We start from the raw sequence: 24,274 nt of genomic DNA, 5'->3' as shown, positions 1-24,274 counted from the left end.
CCAATTCAGAAGACAATCGGCATGGAAGGAAGTTTTGCAAAGAACATGTAAGAGCAAGGCCTCGTTGTTCTTGAAGTCCTCGAGGCAAATTCTGCAGAGGCTGTCCCGTGGCATTTGTGATAGGGATATGTACTGAAGTGATCGGAAAGCTCGATTGTTCCGGACTCGTTCCAGGGAGGTTTCGTGATCGGCGTGTTGCGCATCGTTGTTGGAAGGTGGTGAGTACATTGTTAGTGACTGTGTTCTTGGTATTGGTTCTGTTGGTGAGATGTCAACATGCAGCAGGCCTGGGATCAACTGATACAAGTAGGCGGCTTAGGCTCCATTTACGCTCAATGGCTCCCCTTCAGGCGACACCAAATTGGTACAACAGAGTCAAGTTTCAGGTAACAATGCTTCATCAGCACAATGAATCCGCGATCACGTCCAGAGGAACGAGACCGCATGTAGCTCCGAGCGAGACAGTACAAGACTGGCATCTGAGAACTTCTCATATTACGTTGTGCTTGTGCTCGCATGTCTCTGTACTTGTTTCATTAGAGCGCCATCACGCCGTGCACGCTCTTGTTCTTTGAGCTGTTCGTCGGCGCGAGGGCCGGATACAGCTACTGGTCGAAGCAGATTGTTAGACAGGCACAATTTCAGTCCAAGTCAGGACATTCTCATTCGCAATTAGATGTTCAGAGCAAGATTTCTGAAGCATGGAAGGAATATCAGTAGCTAGAAAGCCAGTAGTACCCTACGTTGACCAACCTCTGATTCAATTTAGGCAATAATCCGTGTTTTGGAAGCCTTGCATACTCTTTGAACAATAGGAGGGTTCTTTAGATTCACCTCCTGAGCGACAGTATATGCTGGCATTTCAGGTAGAGATATTCTCGAGACAGTTTTCCGAGACTTGCGACAGGAACCAGAAAAGGCGCTCTGCTAGTTCCCGTCACGTTTCGTGTTTGAAGCTACATGATTGGCTGGTACCTGTACCGGCTTGCTGATATGGACAATTTTGTGTCGCAGATTAGAGCATGAACTGATTTGAAGCTCTAACCTCTTGGAGTCTCTCAGCCTCAGGTTCTGTTAGACAGTGTAGACTCACCATGCTGTCGCAATCACACATCGCAGTCGCAGTCGCTCTGCGCGTTACATTCGCTATTCTGCTTTCCTCCTCACATTCGCTTTCGTGACATCTGTTGTTGTTTCCGAGCTCTGTTGACGCTTTACAATGGCTGACCCTGAGTCAACGCTGCCAGAGGCAGACATTGAGATGGAGGGCGCAGAAGAAAATCCAGTCGAAGTTGACGATAATGACGACGAGCCGAATGTTCCTCCCATACAAGATCCAGAAGACGACGCGAAGCCACTGATCGCTAATCCACAAACACGATTCCTTGACTATTTGCGATCACCCATGATTCAGCTCAATATTGGTGGTGATTCGTCTGCCATCTCGGCGCACAGAGCCATTCTTACCATGTCTCCCTATTTCAACGAGCGACTGGCGTCCGAGGAGACGGAAATTGACATGCCAGATGAAGACCTCGATGCTATGGGCTGCTTCCTGCAGTACCAGTATACTGGCGAGTATTTCCCACGCAGACTTGCCAACCAACCTGATGGCCTCGAACACGATCCTTCTGCGCCAGCCATCGACAACACAGGTGATCAGTTGCTGAAGCACGCGCGCGTCTACACTCTGGCTGAAAAGCTTGGATTGCCGGAACTACAATCACTTGCGCACTCAAAGATTCACCGGATCAACAGTAGTGCTGTTGGCGAAATTGCTTATGCCAGATATGTCTACAGCCACAGCTCGCCCGAGGACACTACCATCAGGAAACCTGTCGCCGCGTTCTGGGCCACTAGATCTCATGTTCTGCGTCATGAGGCAGAGGCCGAATTCAAGTCCATGTGTCTCGAATTCCCACAGTTCGGTTTCGATGTTCTTACCTTGGTATTGGATAGCAGGGAGAAGAGGGCTGCGCAAAGAGCGGATGATACTGGCGCCGGTTCCACCCCTGCACGAGGCAGGAAACGCATGCGACCCAGCGTAAATATTTAGAAGATAGTCGAAAAAATAGGACAAGAACACGAGACGGCATGCCACGTCAAGAAAGACAACGGCGCCCCGCGAATCAATAGGCAGATTCCCTGGCATGGGTATTTCTCTCTGCACAACGGCGCATTGAACACAAAACAATGTACACCACGCCTGGTCGAAAATACCAAAGATTATCAAAATTCTCACAATTTGTCTGCCTATTCACCTTGCGTGCTTAAGCGCTGTGTTGAGTTTTTGTGCTCGTGCTGCTTACATCGGCTAACTTTGAGCTTCGCAACTCGCAAGTGGACGTGTAGATCAAATGGAAGGAACAGAAAATGTGACAACATGCTCCTGCTCCGAGAACTTAAAAATAACGGCAGTTACCTCCTGGGTGGGTCTACTTCCACGTTTACGAACTCCCGCCATCATCTCGAAACATTGCCCAATTGTGTTCCCTAACATTCCTCAATACGTCCTTGTTTTCTTTCCTAGCCTGTTCACCACATAAAAGATGTCTTCGTACACAATTCCTGCTAAGGCAATCGTGACCTACACAGACCAAGACTGGCGACTACAGAATGTGCTCTGCAGGGAACCTGGTCCCAACGAGCTTCTCGTCAAAATGGTCGCTGTAGGTATATGTCACACTGACATATCCAACGTGGGCGGGATCTACCCTCGTATACTTGGACACGAAGGAGCCGGCTATATCTTACGCAAAGGCCCTCAGTGCTCAGAAGAATTGGCAGGCGGTGATCCAGTATTGACATCCTTCGCCTACTGCAAACGCTGCCATATGTGCAAGACAGGACATCCAGCGCATTGCAGAGATCAAATACCGCTTACCATCCAAGGTCAGGATCAGAACTTTGCTCTAGCAGATGGAGAAGGTGAACACGAGAGGCTTGAGGATGACGGATTTGGAAAGAAGAGAGTCATCAAAGCCAGTTACTTCGGTCACTCAAGTTTTTCGAGCATTGCCTTGGTCAAGGAGAGTTCTGTAGTGCCCGTCAAGACATTGATCGAGAGTGAGGCGGAGCTGAAAATATTCGCACCTTTGGGCTGCGGAATACAGACGGGTGCTTGTGCAGTTGTGAATATGATCAAACCCGATCCAGCAATGGATAGCATCGCTGTGTTTGGATTGGGCGGAGTCGGGCTTAGTGCCGTGATGGCTGCCAGCGCATTGGGAGTGAAGACGATCATTGCTGTCGACATCCTACCAAACAGGCTACAGCTTGCGCAAGAACTTGGTGCAAGCCATACCATCAGTAGCAAAGGCCTTTTAAAAGAACAACTAACCAGCGCCATCCGTGGTCTGGAGCCATTTGATCCAGAAAGAGCAGGCGAAGAAGCTCCATTTGGACCTACAGGAATTGTGGATACTACTGGCGTTCCCTCCCTGCTCCAGGCAGCCTTGGCCTCTGTCGACAGGCTCGGTCGTGTTGTCCAACTTGCGAATCAAGGGCCAGGAACGTCAGTCACTGTGGGCTTGCCAGAACATATGCGAGATGGAGTTCAGCTTGTTGGCACCATCCAAGGAGACGCCGTTGCGTCGAAGAGTATTCCCATGCTGATCAAGTGGTACCGTGAGGGCAAGTTACCACTTGAGAAACTCGAGAAATTCTTCAAAGCGGAAGACTTTGAGCAGGCCAGACACGAGATGCATGCTGGAGGCACGATCAAGCCAGTCTTGACATGGTAGATTTTCACTACCAATGCGTATAGCCATACGCCGAAGAGATCGAGGATACTGCGATACCACAAGATAGTTGCGGGAATCTCACTACGACAAACACAATCATGGGGAAATACATGCATCATAGTCGAGCCGATGCTTATGTGAGACGAAACTCTTATCGAATAGAACAACTACATGAATTGCAGCCTCTCCTTGGGTACTGGCGGAATCATCTTAATCCTCGCCAAGTCATCGAAGACAGCCAGCAAGCTCTCATTCACATCAACGAATCCATGCCACCCCATCTTTCGAGCTTTATCCGAACTAAAGTCATCAGCTTGTTGTCGCAATACCACAGACAAAGTGGTCCAACTTACCTGAAAAGCAACGCGCCGGCTCGACACAAGCTACCGTCGGCAAAGCCAAATATCCTGTCGACATCGACGAGCTCCTTCTGGGTAAGATCATGCTGTTCGGCGAGTTTACTCCAAGCTTTCTTGACCTTCTCTTGCTTGGCCCAGGAAGCGAGCGTGAAGGTCCGTCTTACCGTGCCCTTGCCGCCATAACCTCTTGGATTATGTGCTGTGGAAGTTGCGCTGTACTCGGCGTCGTCTTTTGGGCCCTCAGGCTCGATGCCATACCAACCTGCCAACCTTGGCCAGAATCCTTCCCAGGCAAACGCACCACCATCGAAGGCATTGAACTTCTGATCCTTTGCCTGGTCGGTTAGTACCGCCCATTCCTCGAGATATGCTGTTCTGGTCAGCATGGATAGTTATGCGCCTGGATTGCCTCACCGTTCATCATAGCACTGCTCATACTGCAGTTGACCTGGTAAGCTTTGTCGTCGCCCGGCCACTTTAGCTTTTCACCTAGCTCCCTGGTCACAGCAGCATATACCGCCAGTGGGAAAGCTAAGTTCATTGCTGCACCAGGCACACCTCCAAGAATTGGTCCAGGCATACAAACGTTCCAGCTTGCTCCAGTTTCCTTACAATATTTCCAAACAGAGTCCTCCTGTGGATAGTAAAAGTTCGGCTCACCTGGAATCTCGACTCGCGGGTCTATCTCTTCCTGAGGTGCCTTAGTAGGACCCTGATGTACGCCATAATTCTTTGCGCCAGTCTGCAACATAAACCTTTGAGGTGTGATATCTGCCTCCTTCAAGGCGCCAAGAAAGTTGTCAAGCAGCGCAGAATTGACACGAACCATTTCCTGGGCATCACTCCAGAGACCTTTACCTTCAGCAGGAGGCGGCTGTAAATAGGTAAAGAAGAAGATGTAGTCAGCTTTGACACCCTTGTCTTTCAGCACAGAAGCTATCTCCGAAGGTGACTTTAAGAAGTCGACCGCAATGTGCTCTGCATTGCTTGGTAGTCCACCAGGAATATACGGTGGTCGCCGCGAAAGACAGTATATCTTGGACCAACGTTCAGGAGATTGGGATAGCACCCGCAGCATATAATGCCCGCTTATGCCATTGGCGCCAGTAATGATCGCGGTCAGTCCCTTGACACTCGGATCGTAGACTGGTAGGCCATGGTAAATTCCCTTGGTTTGGACTTGCTGAGTGCTTCCGGCCATGATCACGACGAATTAGCGCAGACACTGTACGAAAAGTATGAAAACACAGTCGAGCTTGAAAGTCTCATGTGCTCGGTAGAAGGCCGTGCTCAACGGTCCTTTGAGCTGATTGTTCACAACGCATACTCAACTGTTGCTTCTCCAATCTCTCTGCATCGCTCCGTCAGTCATGCGGGGTGTAATGGAGATCTTCGGCCGACAATCGTCGTTTATACTGAATGCAATTTGTGGATCATGTCAGCCACGACCTGCTACTCTGGAAAGTCAGTAGCAGCCTCTGCTTCCGTATCGAGAACGTTCACTGAAGTGCGATATGTGGCCATCTTCACAATCTAGTTCAAGCAAGACTGACTGGCTTGCTTCAGTCGTCGACTGCGTTCCCCTGGCTCGTATAGTCGTGAGGCCAGGTAGCAGGGAGGTAGCTCTCTTTCACTCAGTGGTGGTCTGACTCACCCCTGCATATAGCGGTGTTGCCAGACAGCAACTGTACTCAGTCTTCCTCTGACCGCTGTGGTATTGTATAGATCACCTCATATACATGCGAAGCTCTTTCTGTGACAACATGCTGTACCCGCCACAATCCTCATCACGGGTCAAAGGTCGAGCAAATAGCACAGTTAAGTGAGTTACTTTCGGCCAAAGAGTCTTGATGCTATCCTGCCGTCGTGCATCACGTGGACAGAAACGTGCAGGTTGAGAGACACGACTGAAACGCCCCGAGCCATTTGTTTGATCGCTGAGTGTATCAGCTCAAGGGTGACAGACTGCAGGTTTGATGCAAAGCAAGGCCTTCATCCACAATCTGTTCTACTAAGCAAGTCTCATTTGTTCATGATTGCTCTTTATCGAAACTGAAACAAAGATCGGTGGTTCTGTGCTTAATCAAAATCGATCGCAAGAGTGTCTAACACGTTAGTATTGTCCTGTATGCTCAAAAGTGAGAGCATGAAGTGATCATGGCAGGAACTAAGCACAGAGTGTGCGCTGGAAGCGCCAGAAGGATTGAACCCCAATCTAGCATCCAATTTGCCCAGCGTCAAAGAGGATGTGTTTGTGGTAGGTTTGACAACTGTTGACCACGGACCAAAGCCTGTTTACAAGCGATTCAATAGCTCCGGGCTTGTTCATTCATAGGATTATAATTGGATTTGTGGCATGGGAGGCTGAATTGCAGGCTTTGCCTTCATCGGAGATACACCCCAGGCTGGGGAAACAAGAAGTCTTGACCACGACATGCAATCTCAACAAGCTCGATCGTTCCGATCATAGCACAACAAACAAGGGGGCGTCTCTAGCGCACGTTCCTGAGCTGTGACGGGAATTGTCCGAGTATTCGGTCGTACGGACATTGGCAGAATGATCGTCCTTGAGACATGGCGGATGTCGAGCGGTGAGGTTTCAGCCTCTGCACATGGTCTAAAGGGACGCTATGCTATTAGCAAATCAGGAAGCAGGACCTGAAGCCTTGCATGAGATGGACGAGATTTGAGTCTGGAATCAGAGTGCGAGCCGTGAGAGTTTTGGTTAAGTGTAGGACTTCCTCCACTTTGAGAAGTGTCAATTCCTGCGAATCTAAATCTTGCTAGCAGTAATCAATGTGACTGCAATAGTGATGGAGCTGCTGCTAGAGCACTGTAACTCGAAAGTGATGAGGATATTACATGCATGGCATCGTGACTGCAGCTGCTTTGTAGAGTAAATTCCCAAAACACGAAGAGAGTGTGTGCCACCACGTGCTACCCATAGGCAAAAGAGCTGTCATCAATGACGTCCCTAGACCTTGCTCACCATCAAGTACGCTTCGGATAGTAGTAGCCCTTACAGATGAGCTTGCGCTACATAGTTTGCTCGAAGCTCGACGACACACTAGATCGATAACGAGTGTTCCAGCAATGGCTGGGTACGGTATCATTCTTGGCAAAGACGCCCAAAGCAAAGAGGAGTTGGCAGGGATGGAAGAAGTCAGGCTTTCAGTAATGGATGGATGCTGCAGATAACGCTCTAGAGGAAGAAACGTACGTATCGATAGAGTGGGTAGTTAGCAGACACTGGCAGCTGCTCGACTAGCCAGGCTGAAAGTGTGAGGACGACGTGCTCGGAGCAGAGTTGCACGAAGTCTGACAACGAGTAGGACAGAAATTATTATTTGATCGTGAGTGGTCATGAGCTATCGTACAATCCGACAATGCTTTTTCGCAGGTCGGCTGAACACAAATTTGTCCTCGCACAAGACATATGCAACACTTTCTTGTATGCGCCATTTTTCTCTTTAGCTCATCTTCCACGCTCCTTCGGGGTATCAAGGTGTATATATAAGTATTTTCGAGTGTAGTGTTTCCAAAAAGGACTGCCCACATGGCTATATTCATCGACAGCAGGTCATTTATTGGGTCTTGCGCTCGCTGGCGCCCTTGACCAATCTCGACAAGTCGCCAACTGGCAGGTTGAGTGGGAAGTCAACGGCGGCTAGGAGCTGCACGAAGAACAGATACCAGCCCAACAAGCAGATGACGAAGGTCAAGGCACCGGCTGCAACTAGCAGGACTGGAAGTGTGCCGTGAGTGAAGAAAAAGCCAGCTAGGCAGCCGAATGCTGGTACAAGGAGGAGGAAGATGAGGAAGAACACGATGTTCGTTCGGACCGAGATGATCAAGTAGATGAAGCAGAGCACACCCATGTAGACTTGGAAGAAAGCGAATGAGCTCTGGAACACTGGATCGGCGGCAGAAGCTGCTGGGTCGTCTGGTAGGTAGGCAATCGAGGCATTGTAGTAAGGTGTGAGTGTAGCACCGAACGTCAACCAAAAAGCGCCGAAGGAGCCGAAGACCACGAATGGAAATGTGTTTCCCAGGACGAATTCGAGGAGCGAGCCGAGGATCATGAGGAGACCACCGAAGAAGAAGTAGGTACCACTATGCCAATTAGGACAATTCTGTTATCAGCTACAATAACTTACATAGTAGCAGCACCGAGACCACCGGATCCTTGCCATCCCATCAAAATGTTCGACAGAGGAGTGAGTGACAACAAGAATCCAGAAAGAGCACTGCAAAGTCAGATGTGCCCATGAACAGCTTGCAGGTTCACTTACAGTGGTGTTGGGTTACCAAATGTCGATCGGATGTTGTTTGAGACCTGGTTCTTGGGAGACAGGTATATCTTCTCGAACAGCTCTGGCGAGATGGAGAGACTGCCCGCTGTCCTCAATCGACGAAGTGCGGTGTCTTCATCATGAACGTCGTGGTGCAAATCGTAGCCTCTCGTGCCATTCAGAGCAGTGCCATCACGATGATGGTCCTTCTCAACATCTGCCATCGGTGCCGACATGGTGATTTGCGAGACTGAAGAGCTGAATCGAGAATTGTTTCAAAGAACGACGGGGAATCAAAGGCAGGACTCAACAGGCTGAGGAAGAGAGGCGAGGGCGAAGAGATAGTGACAGACGGCAAGTCTTATTTGTGTTAACACCCTGATCCAAATCAGTTGTAGCTGAGAGCTTCCTTGCCTTGAGAGGGGAGCCCGCTGAACCGACTCAGGTGAGCCAGTGGACATTCAGGTCCTAGCATTTCCAGCTTGGTCTAATGGATCCCTTGGCATGCAATCTAGGAAAAGTTCCGCGCATCTCGAGGTCGATCGACGACTGCCCAGTCATAATCGTTTGAGCTAGTAGAAGTTTAAGCTGCACGATGTCGAGGACGGCTTAACGCAAGCAATAAGCCTCGGGTTCACCTGTGCTGAGATGAGCTCCAATCCAATGGTGGAAATCAATCTTGGAACAAGCTCACGCTTTCATGGCCATTTCTCTGCGGGGAAAGCTGGGGTTGGAGATCTGTTTGTTTTCATTCCTTTTTGGTCCCGTAGTCATGACGAATCCAAATTGTCGTTTGCCTTGGTATGCCTCGGCCACGTCTGTGTGCGACGTGACGCTCAATATCATCGTGCAAGAATGGCTGGTGTTGGGCTTGAGCTCTTGTCTCTGAGATCACAAGACTAGCGGACGATTGACTAGGATAACTGATCAAAGAAGCTCGGGGCTAAGGCATAGCAGTGATGCGAACCCCAGGCGCTCGGAATAGATTGAGGTTGCGGAGGCGCAACAACGAGTCACAGAGCTAGTTTCGAATAATCAAGCATTTATTAGACTTGGATCAGCCAAGCTCGAAGCCACTCGTTGTGCCGTCTAGCACGGACAGCCGGAAGACACTCACCAAGTGGCCTTTTTGAATGTGGGTTGCCATGAGTTAGTAGCCAGTTTCATGTCCTGAGGACTTGCTCGATTGACTTCTACCACTACCGTGAACCTTGTACAATTCATGATTGGTCAAAAATCATCAGCGAGCTGGTTGCTGCCTCGAAGATTGGCGATGGACGTTGTGCAAAACCATAGATCGTCAAGTTTGTGACCGGAAAGTTGTTGGTCTCTCGCAAGAATACGCCAAGCTTGGCATATTATTTTGAACCTGAAGATCTTATAGCTTAACGAGCTCGTTTGTTAAAGATTCAAACAAACCAATCAGTCGAGCTCCGGAAACGGTTTGCGAGATGCGATCATCAGTACACCACCTGCTGACCTGTATGAAAGTCACGCGTCTGTGGTTCGCACCTTCCTGATTCGTTCCTACTCACAATCGGCAGCTTCGGTCGAACGAGCTGCCTCGAGTGATCGTGTTTTGTTTCAGATATCTGCTCATGAGACAACCACAGGCTTTGCAGCAGAGTGGGGGTACTGTAGAGAGTGAGGAAGTAATCGACCACATTCAACAACACCACGTCCTTCTGATAATCTGCTGTACATAGTATTTGTGCTAATCAGCCTTCGTAATGCACTCTCCGTAGTGACGACCATGCGCCCAGGGTATCTTTTTTCAAAACAAAGCACAAAAAGGTATTTAATATAACACCACGCTCTTGCAATGTCTGACTAGACGGACACATAACGCCCAAATCAAAGAGAGCAACGCTATCACGGTTCCAGTTTGCCCATGAGCTGTTTCATTCTCTGCCATTCTCTAGCATCAGCTTCTCCAGGCCCACACCATAATCCTCGTCCTACCTCGAACAAGCTCACAACACCATCAAGACCACCCACGGCAATCTGCTTACCATGTCTTTCCTCCCAGGCTAATTTGTTCAAGCCCTTGAATGGTAGGACAAGTCCGTTGTTTGGCAGTCTCGTTTTGCTTGGTGTTGCTTTCACAACAGGTACTTCAATATCTGAGAGCAGGTCGAACACTTCAAGATCGCCTGCACCCGTCACCGCGGCGAAGACAGAAGGTTTGTTGGGTGACCACTTGGCATCGTAAACAATGTCTTCCATCGACAGGTCAAGGATAGGTGGGATTGCTTCTGCAGTTGATGTTGAGTCGTTCATTCCCCGAGCAGCACCTGTATCGGTATTCAGCACCTGATGTGTCTTGATAGCGGATCCTGGAGCTGCAGCTGCTCGAGTACGCCAGAGCTTGACCGTCCAATCTGCGGAAGAGCTCAGCATTAGATCACCTAAATCCACAGGGCCACGCTCCGGATGGTAATGAGTCGACATAATCGGTGCTGTATGACCCCTATATGCCACACGACTGTCAACTCCAGCTTTGGCACCAGCGCGGTCGTAACGGTGACATCCGTAAATCGTGCCTTCTTCGCTGCCGACAAGGAAAGACGTCGGATCTGCTGTTGGAAAAGACATGGATTTTGGCGCCAAATCGTCCGTCATTGTACCGGCGGAAGAAGGTGTTGAGAGTGCAAGGTATTCTTGTGGCTGGCTCAGCATGTCGACGCTCCAAGAACAGACAGTCCCATCCGTGTCGGCGGTGAGAATGTTGTGTGCATTTGGGGTACCGACTACATTTAGTGCATATATCGGATGAGTGTGTCCTAGACTTGTGGTTCCTGCTGGGGGCGTACGTCGTTCTGGTTGACCATCTCTGTGTGAAGAGCGTGTATCCCAGATACAAACCTGACCACTGTAGCAGCCACCTATAATGAGGTTGGGATGAAAAGGAGAGAAGCGCGCGGTGAGCACATCGCTAGTTGCGTTAAAGGTGTATTCTGGTCTGCTCGGTGCGTGAGAGTTCCACAACAGAACCAGCCCGTTCGGCTCGTTCGGGGCAGCAGCGTTCTTTGTGTATGAGGTTAAGAGCAGTTCAGGAAAATGAGGAGAGAAATGTAGGTCCGTTACAACACGCCTCTTGGAATGGTTGGCTGAGTACAACTGTAATACTTCTCGTAGTGATTGTGAAGACTTGTTCGCATAATCCTCTTCTGTATCCACAGCCGCAGCTCGAGTGTAGTCTGCAAGCAGGTCATATTCTTCATCCAGGGCTCGCTCAATCACCTTGGAGGAGCGTTCAACGAAGGCTTGAAAGTCATTGGACGACGTAACAGCATTGAGCTCGTTCGCGTTCAACTGACGAAGCGGAAACCGTACTGTAGCAGAAGGCGCTATATTTGCGGGACCGTTCTGAGTAGCCCTCAGCTCTTCCTCGATCTCTCTCCGCAGGTTCGTTCTGATCTCCTCGTCTATCTCTTTTTGCTTTCTGCTTGATCTCCTTCTCGACCGCGCATCGATCTCCGGCTCGAAGTCGTCCTCCGTGTTGACCCCAATGTCCGTCACAGGATCTGTTTGAGTGCCCTTCGTGTAGGTAATATATTCTGGTGCTGGCTTTTGTAGAGGGGGAGTTAAGACCACTTCCCGTACAATATCCCCAGACTCAGCCACTGCAGTTTGGGTAGAACTTGAGACCATTGTAGACTTCTGTGGTGCAATCTGTTCGCCATTTTGAGGCGTAGCTTCGCCATAGAACGAACTTGGTCGACTTCTGCTCGGCGACGACGTAGAATCTCTCTGACGATCAATGAGGCTGGAGACGATGTTATCGATCTCGGACCGTCTGTCCTCCACAGTCCTTCTAGGTGAGGACTGGACGACGTCAGTAGGTGTTCAGTCAATTAGAGTGTGGTACGTACACACCTCACCACCAATACTCTGGCGTCCGGCGCTGAAACGTTCCTCCCGTAACTCACGCTGCCGCTTCAGCTCGGCCAGCCGAGCTTTTTTAGCAAGCAGCTCCTCCTTCCGCGACTGCAAAGAGGACGACATCGTTGCTACGACACAAAGAACGAATCGAAGACAATACGGAGGGGACTGACCACGCAGTACTGTTCATCGCTCCGACCGCGAATTGATGGATCGCCAGATCACGTGCGGTACCTGCGTTGCTCCTTCCTCGCTCGGAAGCTTTTCTTGGGCAATGCGAAGCTCACGAGATAGCTCAACAGCCAACGTATACCACAGCTACACCTCGTCTACGACTTCATAGCTGCTCTCCTGCCTTCTTCGTACATTCCTGGACTTCGACGTCTTACGAAGACTGTCACGTTTCGCGCTCTTTACACCTGTCTCGAAAATGTCTACATCGCAAGGAGTCAACGTGAGCACACCATACCTCCCGACATTTGCGCACGACAGAGTGCTCGGTGATCGATCATTGACTGACCACATACAGGTACTCCGGTGGTCGGCGCTGGTAGCAGGCATATTTTACGGCTTTTCGCACCAGAGAACAGTCACGGCACGAAGCCAGGAAGCACATGTTCAAAAAGAATGGAAGAACAAGGAGGACTTGATACAAAAGGCCAAGCTTGAATGGAAGAAGAAGCAGAATCCACAACCTTTCACAAAAAGTGGTGATGGTATGTTGGAGTGATGCAGACCACATGGTCGAAGTGCTAACTTTGAGTACAGTAATTTCGGATCCAGATGACAAGAACTTTGACCTGGAAGCATATCTGACGAAGATGGCTGCGGACGAGAAGTGAGGAAGTATCCGACAACGACGAGAATGACAAGCACTTTCTATAGCGGGAATTCTCTCAACGTTTTGCATAGGGAATGTGGTTGAGTGAAGCAGAAGACGGGATACGCTCAGCCCATGAAAAGGAACGCAGCAAGTAGGCATGTTGCTTCAAGTCCACCCTGGTCTTTGCATGCTGAAGAATTTGTCCAAGCGCGGGCAAGCAGCAATTGCCTTGTATATACAGGGTACTGATCTACTTAAGCTTGTACAATAATGGGATACAGCTGACAAGGCAAGCGAACGCAAATTGGTCGAATTTGCGAAAACGCTCAGAATACTGCTTCATTCGCATGTTGATGCGGGTACTGACTGCACAGCAGAGGTGGTCATTCATCTATTCTATAAGCCGCCAACGAATCTTACTGATAACACGATAGTTGTTCTAAACACTTCCAACAATGGGACTGACATGCTCTGTCCCGCAACCTCAGCACAGCCACTGAATGAAACGAAGTTGTCTAAAACTTCACTTCACAGTACAAGTGTCGCCCTCTCACTCGCTGATCCAGGGGTGAAGTACAGAACCACATGCAACTGCTATGTGTCACCAGCCTTGTTTTCATGCACGAAAAGATACTTGACGAACATGTTTTAGGAGGCCTGGAGTGACCATAGATTTTCCTCTCTTATACCTCTTTCTCACCCTCGAATTTTCGTCCCTTGGCTCCAGAAGCCCTACCTACCAAAACAAAAATTATCAAACACCCACCGGAAAACACCAAGGCAGTGTGTCAATAACTGAGCCTCGCGGTTCACAAACACCTAAAACAAACATCAATACGTTGAGGAGTTGAATCCTGTGCATCTTTACAGCAGTCCACGGGTATGGTAAGTCTCTCACTCACTTGCGGCGATATACATATCCGTTGAACTACACACGACCGCGACAAGCAGAACATGCCGCATATCGAAAGCCAAGATTCAACAATATCCTGCCGTTTGAGGGACTTCAAACGTGCTTGGGTCAACCTCATCCACCATAACGATCGGTGATACATTGGGTATGTAGCCCGAGCTGGAGAGAACACACACCCATCAATGTCGAGAAGGAACAACGAAACAACGACACTTCATGGTTCCGAACTAATTTGCATCGTAAACATGGATTTTTTTCCCTTCGCTATGGGTATCTCAATCCGTAAAACATACGTACTCTCCACCCCTTGTCTTCTCTCCTCATCTCTCATCTGTCTTTTCCTGCGCTGCCCTGCCCACTGTGCTGTTTTTCCAACAATTTATCTGCTGCTGCTGCCGCCTCCGACCTCAGATGAATCCAGAGTTGGTGAGAAAACACGATTCGAAGAGGCAAAAGAAGAGAAAAAAGGGTTCAAGTAAGGAGATTCGTCAGATTTATTGGCGCGAGCCAGTTCGTGTCTTCCGTCCTATCTTTCCAACTGTGACACAGAGAGAAAGTGTGTTTGAGGTGTACGTGCCCAAGTGGACCATGAACGAGGGACAACATAAGCTCGGTATATTCGGGGCATTCTTTCCTCCCCTCTTGTCCTGACGACGCCGTCATCGGCGTCTATTTCGCACCTCTTACTTGCTGCCCGTGCTCAAACGGCAAAGTCCCAGCAAGTCCAGCATGCATATACGGTCCTTCACAGAATTAAACTGATAAGTCTTTGTCGTCGCCGTCGTCCTATAATCCGTCATGGTGTCCCTAATGCTTCCCTGCAGTCCATCCATCCATCCCTCTCATGTGCAAACATGTTGTTGATTAAGTAGAGTATGTGTATTTGTTGTGTTATTGTGTGGTATTGAGCCGTTAATTCATTCGTCATTCCATTGGTGTGTACCTGCTCTTCTGAACTTCAAAACGGCAACGCTTGCTGAATACTTCAAAAAACAAAAACGCGTGTAGTAAATCAAAGAGCCACCTTCAAGCTTAGAGCATAACCAAGAAGACTTCGTCGCGACCAGAGGGAAGAAACAAATTCCTTAAGCAGAGCGTCTTCGTCGCATCGAAAGAAAATAGACGTCTAGTCTTCCTCGCCATCACCATCGTCCTCGTCATCCTCGGCGCTCTCGCTCGACACCTTCGACTTTTTGACAGGCGCTTCACTGTGGTTTGATGCAGCTTTGCGTTTCGTCCCGCTCACGGGAGTATCGAGTTTTGTGTTCTCCGGCGACCCATTTTCGCCGCCCTTTTCCTTGTCCATGGCGGCAACCTCGTCCGCAGTCAAGAAACGACCACCAGGACCACGAGGTCGTCTCATGGCATGGTTGTGTCGTGACTCATGAAGATACGGCTTCCGCCCTTTCGAAGTAAGACGTAATTGTTCTTCAAGCTTCTGTCGTGCCACTCTGCGCTTCAGTATGCGATGGAACTGCTTCGCGTTGACATATAAGGGTGCCTCCTCTTGGCCACTTGTTGGGATTTCTTCTTGTGGGGCTTGTACAGGCTGCTGTGGAGGCTGCATCGGGGGTTGCACTGACTGGCGGGCCATGCTGTTCATGACTGGCTGCGACATTTGACCGTGCGGACTAGTGACTTGACTCATGCGCCTTTGTTGATTCATGTTGGGCCCTTGAGGCATGCCAGCGGACATCTGAGGAATTCCTTGCCCTGCGTGTGTTAGCTGGAGTATGCCAATGTAGCTCTCTGACGTACCTGAGGCTGCAGCTGTCGCCATAGCTGCTGCCGCTGAAGTAGAAATGCCCGGATTCTGATACATATTACCAACTCCGTATTGTGGGTAGCCCATTGATCCTGGCGCCTGGTATTGGTGTTGGCTTTGTGAAGGCAGTATTGGCGAAGCCTGTGTGTTTTGTTGATGCAAGTGTGACTGGCCAGAAGGTGAAGTTAGAGATCCAGTATTGGTACTTTGAGGTGATGTCTGATAACCACCACCCAAGTGCGGGTTATGCGCATCGTGCGGTGGATATTGGGAGTACGCCTGCATCATGAAGGGCAACGACGTCGCGAGATCTTCGTCTGGTGAAATAGCTTGACGCGCAGGAATGGAACAATTGCAGAAGTCGAGGTACCTGCAGGATGGACGAGTCGTAGGACAGAGTTCGACAGAGTGGTTCGGGACGCGCCTCTGTGATCGATAAGTATACTGAGACTTTGACGAAGCTGATTCGAGGATCTAGTGAGCGAGGCGTGAAACTGGCCCCGAGTATTAGTACGTGCTGCATAAACGACTGGTCACTGGACCATGAGTGGGCACCAATGTCTGGCAAGAATACAGGACTGGATAACTTACATTGAGTCTTGACCAAGTTAGAAGGATCTGATATGGTGCTTCTCAGAGGACAATATCAAGGTGGACTTTCACAGCGCCAATGTCTTGTGACGAGATTGAGGCCGAACTGTTTGCCTTGTTTTGGGCTGCAGTGCAGTGATGCGTTGTCACTCGCGGGCAGACCGTGATCGACTGTTTGTGGCGCGGTAGTGATGCCTTGAGTCGTTGAAGCTGAGACTAGACTCGAGGCTGGTGGTTAGAGCTTGCGTTGGTTCTTGCAAGCCTGAAGGCAATGCTTCTGATGGAGACAATAGAATGAGCCTCTCAGATGTCAAGAAACGCGTCAAGACAGTGTGATTCGATTACTGAAACCTGGAGTATTGAGTATATGTATTAGTTTGGGCTGGTGCGGTGTAGGCAGAGTATCATTGGAAGACAGGTTGGGTGGACGCCAGCAAAGTGGCAGTCATTGGCATGGACATGCAGAGATGTGCTGGCAAAATGCACTAACCTGGTTCTTGACAAGGGCAATGGCAGCACCGAAATACTATATTTGTCCAACGCGTAATGACGACAGTTAGTAGCGATGCGACAGGATTGTGTTGCTGTTCACTCGGCGATTCTGCGTAATGTTTGTCACAAATATAATGTGAAGCTGGGTTGCGAGGAAGTTGCTTGACCGTCTTGCACACGTGAAATAGCGTCGTGCTTGGCAAGCTTCGTAAATCAGTTGTGATGAGAAAACAGTTCGTAAGCTCGAGGAGTCGTTCCTGAGCAGAGCGCCTACAGCACGTCGGCGATCGCTTCCAGTAGGCGGTTGCAATAATCAGTGCGGCTGTTTATGCGCGTCTGGTGTGATGGAAACGAGTCGACGTTGAGCTCTTGGTGGCACGCGCACGTCTGTGGTCTTGATGCAAGACAGAGCGTTCGTCGTGCGGCTATGAACCACTGAGGATAGTCGGTGAAGCACGCCAGGAACGTGGTGCCGGGATCTGATGTTGTGGTAGACGACGTGAATGGTTGTCTGAGACAAAAGCGACGACCAGTGAGCGTACAAGAAATGCGATAGGAAGGTGATTGGCGGAAGGAGAAGAAGGAGGAGAAAAGAGATGATTTGCCAGCAATAATATGAGCGAAGGAAAAGTGGGAAAGCTCAAACCAACTTGCCATCTGGCACGCTATGACATGATGAGATGAAGCAAGTGCGGGCCTAATTGCGACGCTTAGGTTTAAGTTGGAGCCACGAGGAAGTAAGTGTGCCGATTCGAGCTAAACCGAAAGAGGTGCTTGCCCCAGAACACATACGACTGTGACATCTCACTGTGTGTTTCTGCATCTGCACAGGAGAGTCCAGCTTTAGTCACCTCAGCCACAATAGGTGGAAAGTGCTCGAGAAATTACTGAGACTAAATCGACCGTGGCTTCCATCCTTTGAGAGGAGAATACACTTGCTCGCAGTGATTGCGATGTAGGCTAGGCAGATAACCTTAGATCCCGAAAAGAACAATTGAAGCGAGCTTGAGGCTAGCGTTTGACGGTGTTGTCCAATCACGGTTGTTATGTCGCGCTGAACAGGCTGGTCTCTATCCATCCTCGTCACGATCGGCCCTCTAGGTCGTTTTGAGCCGTTCCGAGTACGCCTACCCAATCCATGAGAGCTCATAATCTCTAAAGTACGAGGCAGAGTCTATTCATACTCACAATGCTTCATGCAGTCATATACACTGCTACGTGGATCGCGTATAGTCATCCGCTGACCGATAGATATTTCGAGTTAGTAGGTGTTGTTGAGCACGTTCGAATAACAATGATATGCTCGAAGTGCCCGCTTTTGCGGGGTGTAGGCTTCGCATGCAGCTTTCGTCGGCCCTGGACACATGCAATGCTATGCTTCTCTGCCCGATCAAATGCCTGTCAGCTGAGCTGAGCAATCCCGGAACGCCAAATACGAGCGCTGCACGATCGGCACCGAATGCTGCCGCATCGTTGCTTGAGGATTCCTGAAAACTTCCAGATATGTGAACTCTTCAGGGCTGTGCTCATCCCCCAATTTGAGTTCCAAAAAGGCGGCCAATCACACTATTCATCAACGCAATCTTGTTGCAATTGGCTCGACTAGCAAAATCAACAGTATGCTGTTCGTTTCATTCGTTGTCGGGCATAATTTCGCCTTTAGCATACATACCTGGAGCTAAGAGACCTGCTATGCCTTGCAGCGCATGCACACGAATTTTCTCGATACGTTAGCACTCTGATGCGATAGGGCTGACTCCACTCAGTCGGCCAGCACAGTCCTCAGCATAGCCAGGAAGGCAGGCTGCATTTTCAGTATTTCTTGTATAGGAGGCTTCTCCGGCTCCCCAGCACTACGCCGTAAGCGATCCTGCTGTCTGCTGCGTCGTCTTCGTTCAGCGGCAATGGGGTCAAGGTCGTCTTCGGCTTCTTCCTCTTCACTGTCCATGTCTTCATCGTCATCCATGTTGAGCTCGGCAAGGTCAGCCTGTAGGCTATTAGCATCGAACTTGATAATACACTCTGGACTTACTTCATGCAATCCAAAATCGCTGCTCTTGAAGGAAGCAACTCCTGGTATGGTCGTCGGGTTGTTGCCCTCGGCAGCCATCTTTTGTCTGGTCTTGTCCGAGTGCCATTTCTTTCTTGCTTCCTGCCATGCAATCAATGAGTCGATTTCGGTAATGCATGCTTCCTTGTCAACTTGTCTCATGTCAAGCGCTCCACGGAATATGGCATTCATATCGAGCTTGCCACCTTTCGGACCCTTCCGCAGGAAATCGAGAATCTCTTCGATCCAGCCCATGAGCGCGCCGAAGAGCCCATTGTCATGAACATGCACTTCATGCACGAATTTGTAGAAATTGTGTTCGTGTCGCTGGCACAAATCAATGAATGATTGCACTGTCTGGTTTGGGTCCGCCGACACATCCTGCCGTTGTGCTGTTTCCACGGTTTTGATCGCATCATCCGCGAACTGAGCAAAGTCTGTAATGCTGTTATAAACATTTGCTGACTTATACACTCTGACAAGAGGTTCGTAAAAGACAGTGAATAGGTCTCGGAACAGCTGCAAGGTAGTCGGCTCCTCTATCATCTGCGCCATCATCTGCTTGTCCCGTTTCCTTGTCATGAGCTTCAGTAATTGCTTCAATTTGGAGAATTCCTCCGCTCCCTGTTTGAGTTCGACATCGACGTTCTCGACCGCGCTGTTCCAAGCAACGTAAGCATTGAATATCTTCTGAATCTGAGGTGGAGTTAGTGGGGGCTCGAAGTGGTCTGACCGTAATATCACAACCACTGAGTCGACAGTCTCGCTCTCTGCTTCTGCCCGGATTTCATTCTTGATGTCCTCTGGAGCATCGACGAACGATTGCAACTTTTGGACAAAGATAGACTCGCCTACAGTTGAAGCGACAGCATCCACGGACTTCTGCTGAGTACGAATACCATTGTGTAGTGTCGTGGAAAATATCCTCTGGAGCAATGATCTCGTGCCAAAAGGTTGGGCCAAGAAAAGGTCCAGAACCCCTGACATGACAGCTGCAGGATTTGCAATGCGGATGACGTTCTTCATGACTGTGTAGGGCAGCAATGAATGTATCTGTTTTGCTTGTGCGAAAAGTTCTGGCGAGTTGTCTTCCGCAAGGAAAAGGTGGTAGATGGTGGCTGCAATCTCTATTCGTAGCCACTCCGCGAATTTCTGATATTCAGGGCTGAGATCTTGTATCTTGTCTTTCTGTCGAATCTCTGCGAATAATTTTGAGAGTCCGTTTGCCTCGACAATACTCCTTCGAAACTTTTCCATGTACACATCGAGCTCCGCAGCACGTTTTCGGGCGATGTCGTAGAATTGCTGCTGTTCCTCTAGGCGTCTTGCATCCATCTCTTTACGATTTTCGACATCTTGAAGTTCTTCCTCGTTGAGCTTGATAGGTCTTGCGTTTAGGAAGTCTTTTATCGCTCTCGAATCGGCGATGTAAGGATTCTGAAGCATTGTTCTCAGGAAAGCTCTCAGGGAAACTCGCTGGTCCTCCCGATGCAGGCGTATTGGTGCTGGACTTGGGGCACGGCTGCTCGCGGAGCTACCACGAGGCGATGCTCCTGACGATAGATCGCCAATACTCCGCCTACTGGAACCGGACTTGAAGCGTCGGTGGGAAAGCAGATTCCTCGACGACGAGTGGCCTTCGGTGTGCGTAGTGTCCATGGTAGAGACAGAAGATACCGAAGATGCGTCACTGTCATCGTCTCCGCCCAGAGTCGCAAACGTGCTTGACTTGTTCTTGCGTGGCAGAGGTGGAAGTACTTTGCCAGGCATTTCGGTTCGCAACTGCTTGTGCATGGCAGCAAATTCTCCAAATCTCCTGCCGATATAGTACTCTGGCTGATCAGGCTTTTTGACACGGATGAGAAATTCAGAATGCTGATGGTATCGCACCCTACGCTTGACAGATGTAGTCCTGACACCTGCAACATTGATGTCCCAGCCATTGATGTAGTTACCCTCTGGCATATTGGCGATCAACCCCTGCTCGTTGGCACCTCTGTCTACTACTTCCATCTCTGCGAACTTGATACGCTCCTCATAACCAGAGGCAGTGGGTATGCCGGAAACCATCATCAGCTCGACCAACTTGTGGGCCTTCTTTGCTAGCTTCCGTCTTTTGGTCTCCTCCAATCTGTCTTCCGAGGATGAAATATATTTACTTGCGAAAGACTCGAGAAAGATTTGTACCTTGTCTTGCCAGAACTCTTTCTCCTTGGCTTTGTCAAGGAAGGGGAAATTGCGAACATGGTGGACGAAGATGTAACGCAGTATGGGTAGTTCGGAATCGACTGGGGAGACTTCTCCTAAAGGCGATCTGAAGGGTGCACCAAATCTTTGCAATGCTGTCGGTGTGTTGAGCTCTTGTATCTCAGCAAAGACTTCCATAGAGACGAGCTCTCGCTTCAGGTAGTGCTCTTGCTTGCCAGTGAGCAACTGTCCCATTGGAGGAGACACATTCTCAACGGCCTGATCGTCTCCCTCCCGTGCAGTTTCCCACCGAGTAATGGAGGGTTTCAAAGGAGCCCCGTCCATGACTACTGGCTGTCCCTGTCCTGGCATGTTCCCATTTTGCATATTGGCGTTGAGTGCGCCTGATGAGATGCCTGAAGAAGTCATATTGCCAGATTAACAAGCAATGAAGTTGAGAATAGTGACGGGCTATCTCGCCATGTTAATGTCTATATCATACATGCTTGCAGTACGACTGCTTGTCATGTTTGCTGAAATGTTCACAATCTGGCGTCATATGGTCTACTACGGAGTAACAATACGCAACACGAGTCCGATCAAGCCTTGATGGAGCAGGAACGCGTCATCCACGGGCTTGCAGCTCTCCCTCCCGCATGGTGCTCCGGGCTAGGCTTTGGGGCCACCCACATGCCTAAACTTGGCAACCACTTGGACCGCATTAACTTGAATCCAATATGGATATTAGTAGCACACCAAACATTCCACACGAAAGAGTCCTCCGGGAACGCATGTCGTGTTCGCAAATTCGTCGTTTTCGTCTTGGTACCTTCTTGTCCCTGCTGCACAGGTTATGAAGATGTGGTCAAGACCAGCAGCTAGATCATGGGACCGACCAGAGAGATGGGAACTCCTAAGTTTTCACTTTGCTGATTTAGAATCGGAGTGCTCAGGACAGGTGAGTCGTCGCGAATGTACTGTGGACAGAAATTCCAGGTTGTCTGAATTTTCTGTGTATCCGAACGTTATGGAGATACTCAGCGCCGTCAAAAGATTGCACGCAGCCTACATTGACTTCCACCTCCTAACCTAACCATTAAATAAAAATGGCAAGGAGATCACGTAGGCCCTCGACAATACGATTTTCAGGTTCCCAATTGTGACTGAAGGTGTTCACAAATACCAACCCTACCAGACAATCATAGACCAATCACTTCTCTCTCCGCAGCCGTGGCTAGGACGTGCCTCTGAAGACTTTCCACTCGATGCAAGGTATACATGTTGTCGTGGTCAGCAAACACGTGGGTGTGGAGGCCAATCAGTGGGTCTCACAGGGCTGCTTCCGCCGCACCCCACCCTAGTAACTTTTTTTCCTGCACCACACTAGGTGCATGATCGAATCTTACTGCGTGTTCTGCACATGTAGCCATACTACACATTGCCGCTCAAGAGCGCATCCGTACCGAGTAGGAACAAACTCCAGATACTGTCACACAACCTCTTAGAATGGTGCGCAAGCTCAAGCACCACGAGCAGAAATTGCTGAGAAAGGTTGACCTTATTACCTACAAATCCGATGGACCATCGCACCGTGCAGCCGATGTTCGCAGACGATATCATCTCACAGAACCTCTCGACTACGACAAGTACAATGGTTTAGCAGGAAAGCTCAGGAAACTGGCTCATATGCTCTCCAACCTCGATCCTTCTGACCCTTACCGAAAAGAACAAGAATCTATCCTCCTCGAGAAGCTATGGCAGATGGGCATCGTGAAACAATCACGTGAACAGGGCGCAGGACTGAGCGCGGTCGAAAAGGATGTTACTGTTAGTGCGTTTTGTCGAAGACGACTGGGTATAATCATGGTCAGAAGCGGCATGCTGGAACATGTCAGAACTGCACACAAATTTATCGAGCAAGGTCACGTTCGTGTTGGAACAGATGTGGTCACTGATCCTGCTTTCCTGGTCAGTCGAGGAATGGAAGATTTCATCACATGGGTCGATGGCTCGAAGGTCCAGAGACAGGTTCTCCAGTACAGGGACAAGCTGGATGATTTCGACTTGCTCTAAGGAGGCACAATCCGGATGTCAGAGATTCTCGTCAGCCACCATCACAGCACTGATCCGTTGTCAGGAGTGGACAGTGATTCCGCAGCGTGGTCGGATTATGCGGAGCCACCTAAGACTGAACTCTAAGGAACAAGACATACCAGCGCTGAGCAAGAAGACGAAAACATAGTGCTTATACGTCGAGCTTCGCTTACTTGGAATGTGAGACTGACGCGCAAGGGTTGCAGAAGATATGACCTTTATGGTTCTGAAACTTAGCCGTGCTTCGGCGATCTCGAGGGAAATGTGAAGAGTACCTAAGTCAAAGCTGTCGGCACAAGATCAAGCCCAATCAATGAAACAAGTGTGAGTTGAGAAACAGAAATGGGCTCCTGCCGGTAACACCTCCATAGTTGGGGAACGACAAGCCACGACAAATTTCAAGAATCATGCTGGATGCTACAGTAACCAATCCTATCATCTAGCAGCGACGTAACACTGTATGTGTGGTAGAGAAGAAGAATGAGCAAGCTGACCTGTGGTTCACGAAGAATTGATCGCACTGTCAACGATAGCTCATGGTTGAGGCGGACGCCCATTTCGTCCATCACGAGGCTGAATTTATGATTATCTACGCCTAGAAGGCGTGGAAGGATCTACGTCAGAGGCTCAAGAACCAGTAAATCTTTGCAGAGTGAAAAGGAGTAGGTAGTCGCAGACAGCCAGCTCTGTGCACCATAGTAATGAAGAGTTGCATTCTGCAGAACTTTTTCATCTTCCCTTGGTAGTCCAATAACTCAACTGCACTGAATAGAAGTTATTCCGAAGTTTTGCTGTTGTCGCAAGTAAGACTGCGCCAGGATCGGGAGATTGGCGCTAACCTTGGCAACGTCTGGGACCTCCCGTTCAGGTGCTTCCATGCTATTCATCAGTCTTGCCCGCGCATTCGACGTCCCCCATTCTAGGTAGTCGAAACATATACCGTGCAAACACCATAGCATTATAGACAGCGACGTCCTTAGCCCAGATACCTCTCCCTACTTCCGATCTACCGGCCGCCTAACCACGACAAGGCACTAGTTCCTAAACGACGCATCGAAGCAAACGAGCGCCTCAGTTATG

At 49.6% G+C, this 24,274-nt stretch overlaps 9 protein-coding genes across 9 annotated transcripts; 4 read left to right on the top strand and 5 right to left on the bottom strand.

Moving 5' to 3' along the window:
• Positions 1-1,219: 1,219 nt before the first annotated feature.
• Positions 1,220-2,056, top strand: LTR64_007580 (uncharacterized protein; the record flags this gene model as incomplete). The annotated part of the gene is made up of 1 exon (XM_064901898.1): positions 1,220-2,056. One exon carries the CDS (start codon positions 1,220-1,222, stop codon positions 2,054-2,056), a length of 837 nt encoding a protein of 278 aa, XP_064751577.1.
• Positions 2,057-2,549: 493 nt separating this feature from the next.
• LTR64_007579 (uncharacterized protein) lies at positions 2,550-3,743 on the top strand (the record flags this gene model as incomplete). The annotated part of the gene is made up of 1 exon (XM_064901897.1): positions 2,550-3,743. The coding sequence occupies one exon, from the start codon at positions 2,550-2,552 to the stop codon at positions 3,741-3,743; it is 1,194 nt and encodes a 397-aa protein (XP_064751576.1).
• A 167-nt stretch (positions 3,744-3,910) lies between these two features.
• Positions 3,911-5,303, bottom strand: LTR64_007578 (uncharacterized protein; the record flags this gene model as incomplete). Its single annotated transcript, XM_064901896.1, has 3 exons — positions 3,911-4,043; positions 4,097-4,472; positions 4,517-5,303. 3 exons carry the CDS (start codon positions 5,301-5,303, stop codon positions 3,911-3,913), a joined length of 1,296 nt encoding a protein of 431 aa, XP_064751575.1.
• Positions 5,304-7,686: 2,383 nt separating this feature from the next.
• LTR64_007577 (uncharacterized protein) lies at positions 7,687-8,630 on the bottom strand (the record flags this gene model as incomplete). Its single annotated transcript, XM_064901895.1, has 3 exons — positions 7,687-8,215; positions 8,260-8,349; positions 8,395-8,630. 3 exons carry the CDS (start codon positions 8,628-8,630, stop codon positions 7,687-7,689), a joined length of 855 nt encoding a protein of 284 aa, XP_064751574.1.
• A 1,636-nt stretch (positions 8,631-10,266) lies between these two features.
• LTR64_007576 (uncharacterized protein) lies at positions 10,267-12,402 on the bottom strand (the record flags this gene model as incomplete). The annotated part of the gene is made up of 2 exons (XM_064901894.1): positions 10,267-12,222; positions 12,274-12,402. The coding sequence occupies 2 exons, from the start codon at positions 12,400-12,402 to the stop codon at positions 10,267-10,269; spliced, it is 2,085 nt and encodes a 694-aa protein (XP_064751573.1).
• Positions 12,403-12,709: 307 nt separating this feature from the next.
• On the top strand, positions 12,710-13,121 carry TIM11 (F1F0 ATP synthase subunit e, mitochondrial; the record flags this gene model as incomplete). The annotated part of the gene is made up of 2 exons (XM_064901893.1): positions 12,710-12,995; positions 13,048-13,121. The coding sequence occupies 2 exons, from the start codon at positions 12,710-12,712 to the stop codon at positions 13,119-13,121; spliced, it is 360 nt and encodes a 119-aa protein (XP_064751572.1).
• Positions 13,122-15,141: 2,020 nt separating this feature from the next.
• On the bottom strand, positions 15,142-16,065 carry HAP2 (Transcriptional activator; the record flags this gene model as incomplete). Its single annotated transcript, XM_064901892.1, has 2 exons — positions 15,142-15,728; positions 15,774-16,065. The coding sequence occupies 2 exons, from the start codon at positions 16,063-16,065 to the stop codon at positions 15,142-15,144; spliced, it is 879 nt and encodes a 292-aa protein (XP_064751571.1).
• Positions 16,066-18,625: 2,560 nt separating this feature from the next.
• On the bottom strand, positions 18,626-21,529 carry LTR64_007573 (uncharacterized protein; the record flags this gene model as incomplete). The annotated part of the gene is made up of 2 exons (XM_064901891.1): positions 18,626-18,850; positions 18,896-21,529. The coding sequence occupies 2 exons, from the start codon at positions 21,527-21,529 to the stop codon at positions 18,626-18,628; spliced, it is 2,859 nt and encodes a 952-aa protein (XP_064751570.1).
• Positions 21,530-22,606: 1,077 nt separating this feature from the next.
• imp3 (U3 small nucleolar ribonucleoprotein imp3) lies at positions 22,607-23,173 on the top strand (the record flags this gene model as incomplete). The annotated part of the gene is made up of 1 exon (XM_064901890.1): positions 22,607-23,173. One exon carries the CDS (start codon positions 22,607-22,609, stop codon positions 23,171-23,173), a length of 567 nt encoding a protein of 188 aa, XP_064751569.1.
• Between the last annotated feature and the right edge of the window lie 1,101 nt (positions 23,174-24,274).

Source organism: Lithohypha guttulata, assembly GCF_036872675.1.
Source record: "Lithohypha guttulata strain CCFEE 5908 chromosome Unknown scaffold_6, whole genome shotgun sequence".
Classification (NCBI taxonomy): Eukaryota; Fungi; Ascomycota; class Eurotiomycetes; order Chaetothyriales; family Trichomeriaceae; genus Lithohypha; species Lithohypha guttulata.
Note: the sequence above shows the minus strand (reverse complement) of the source record. Positions and strands in the feature narration are given on the sequence as shown.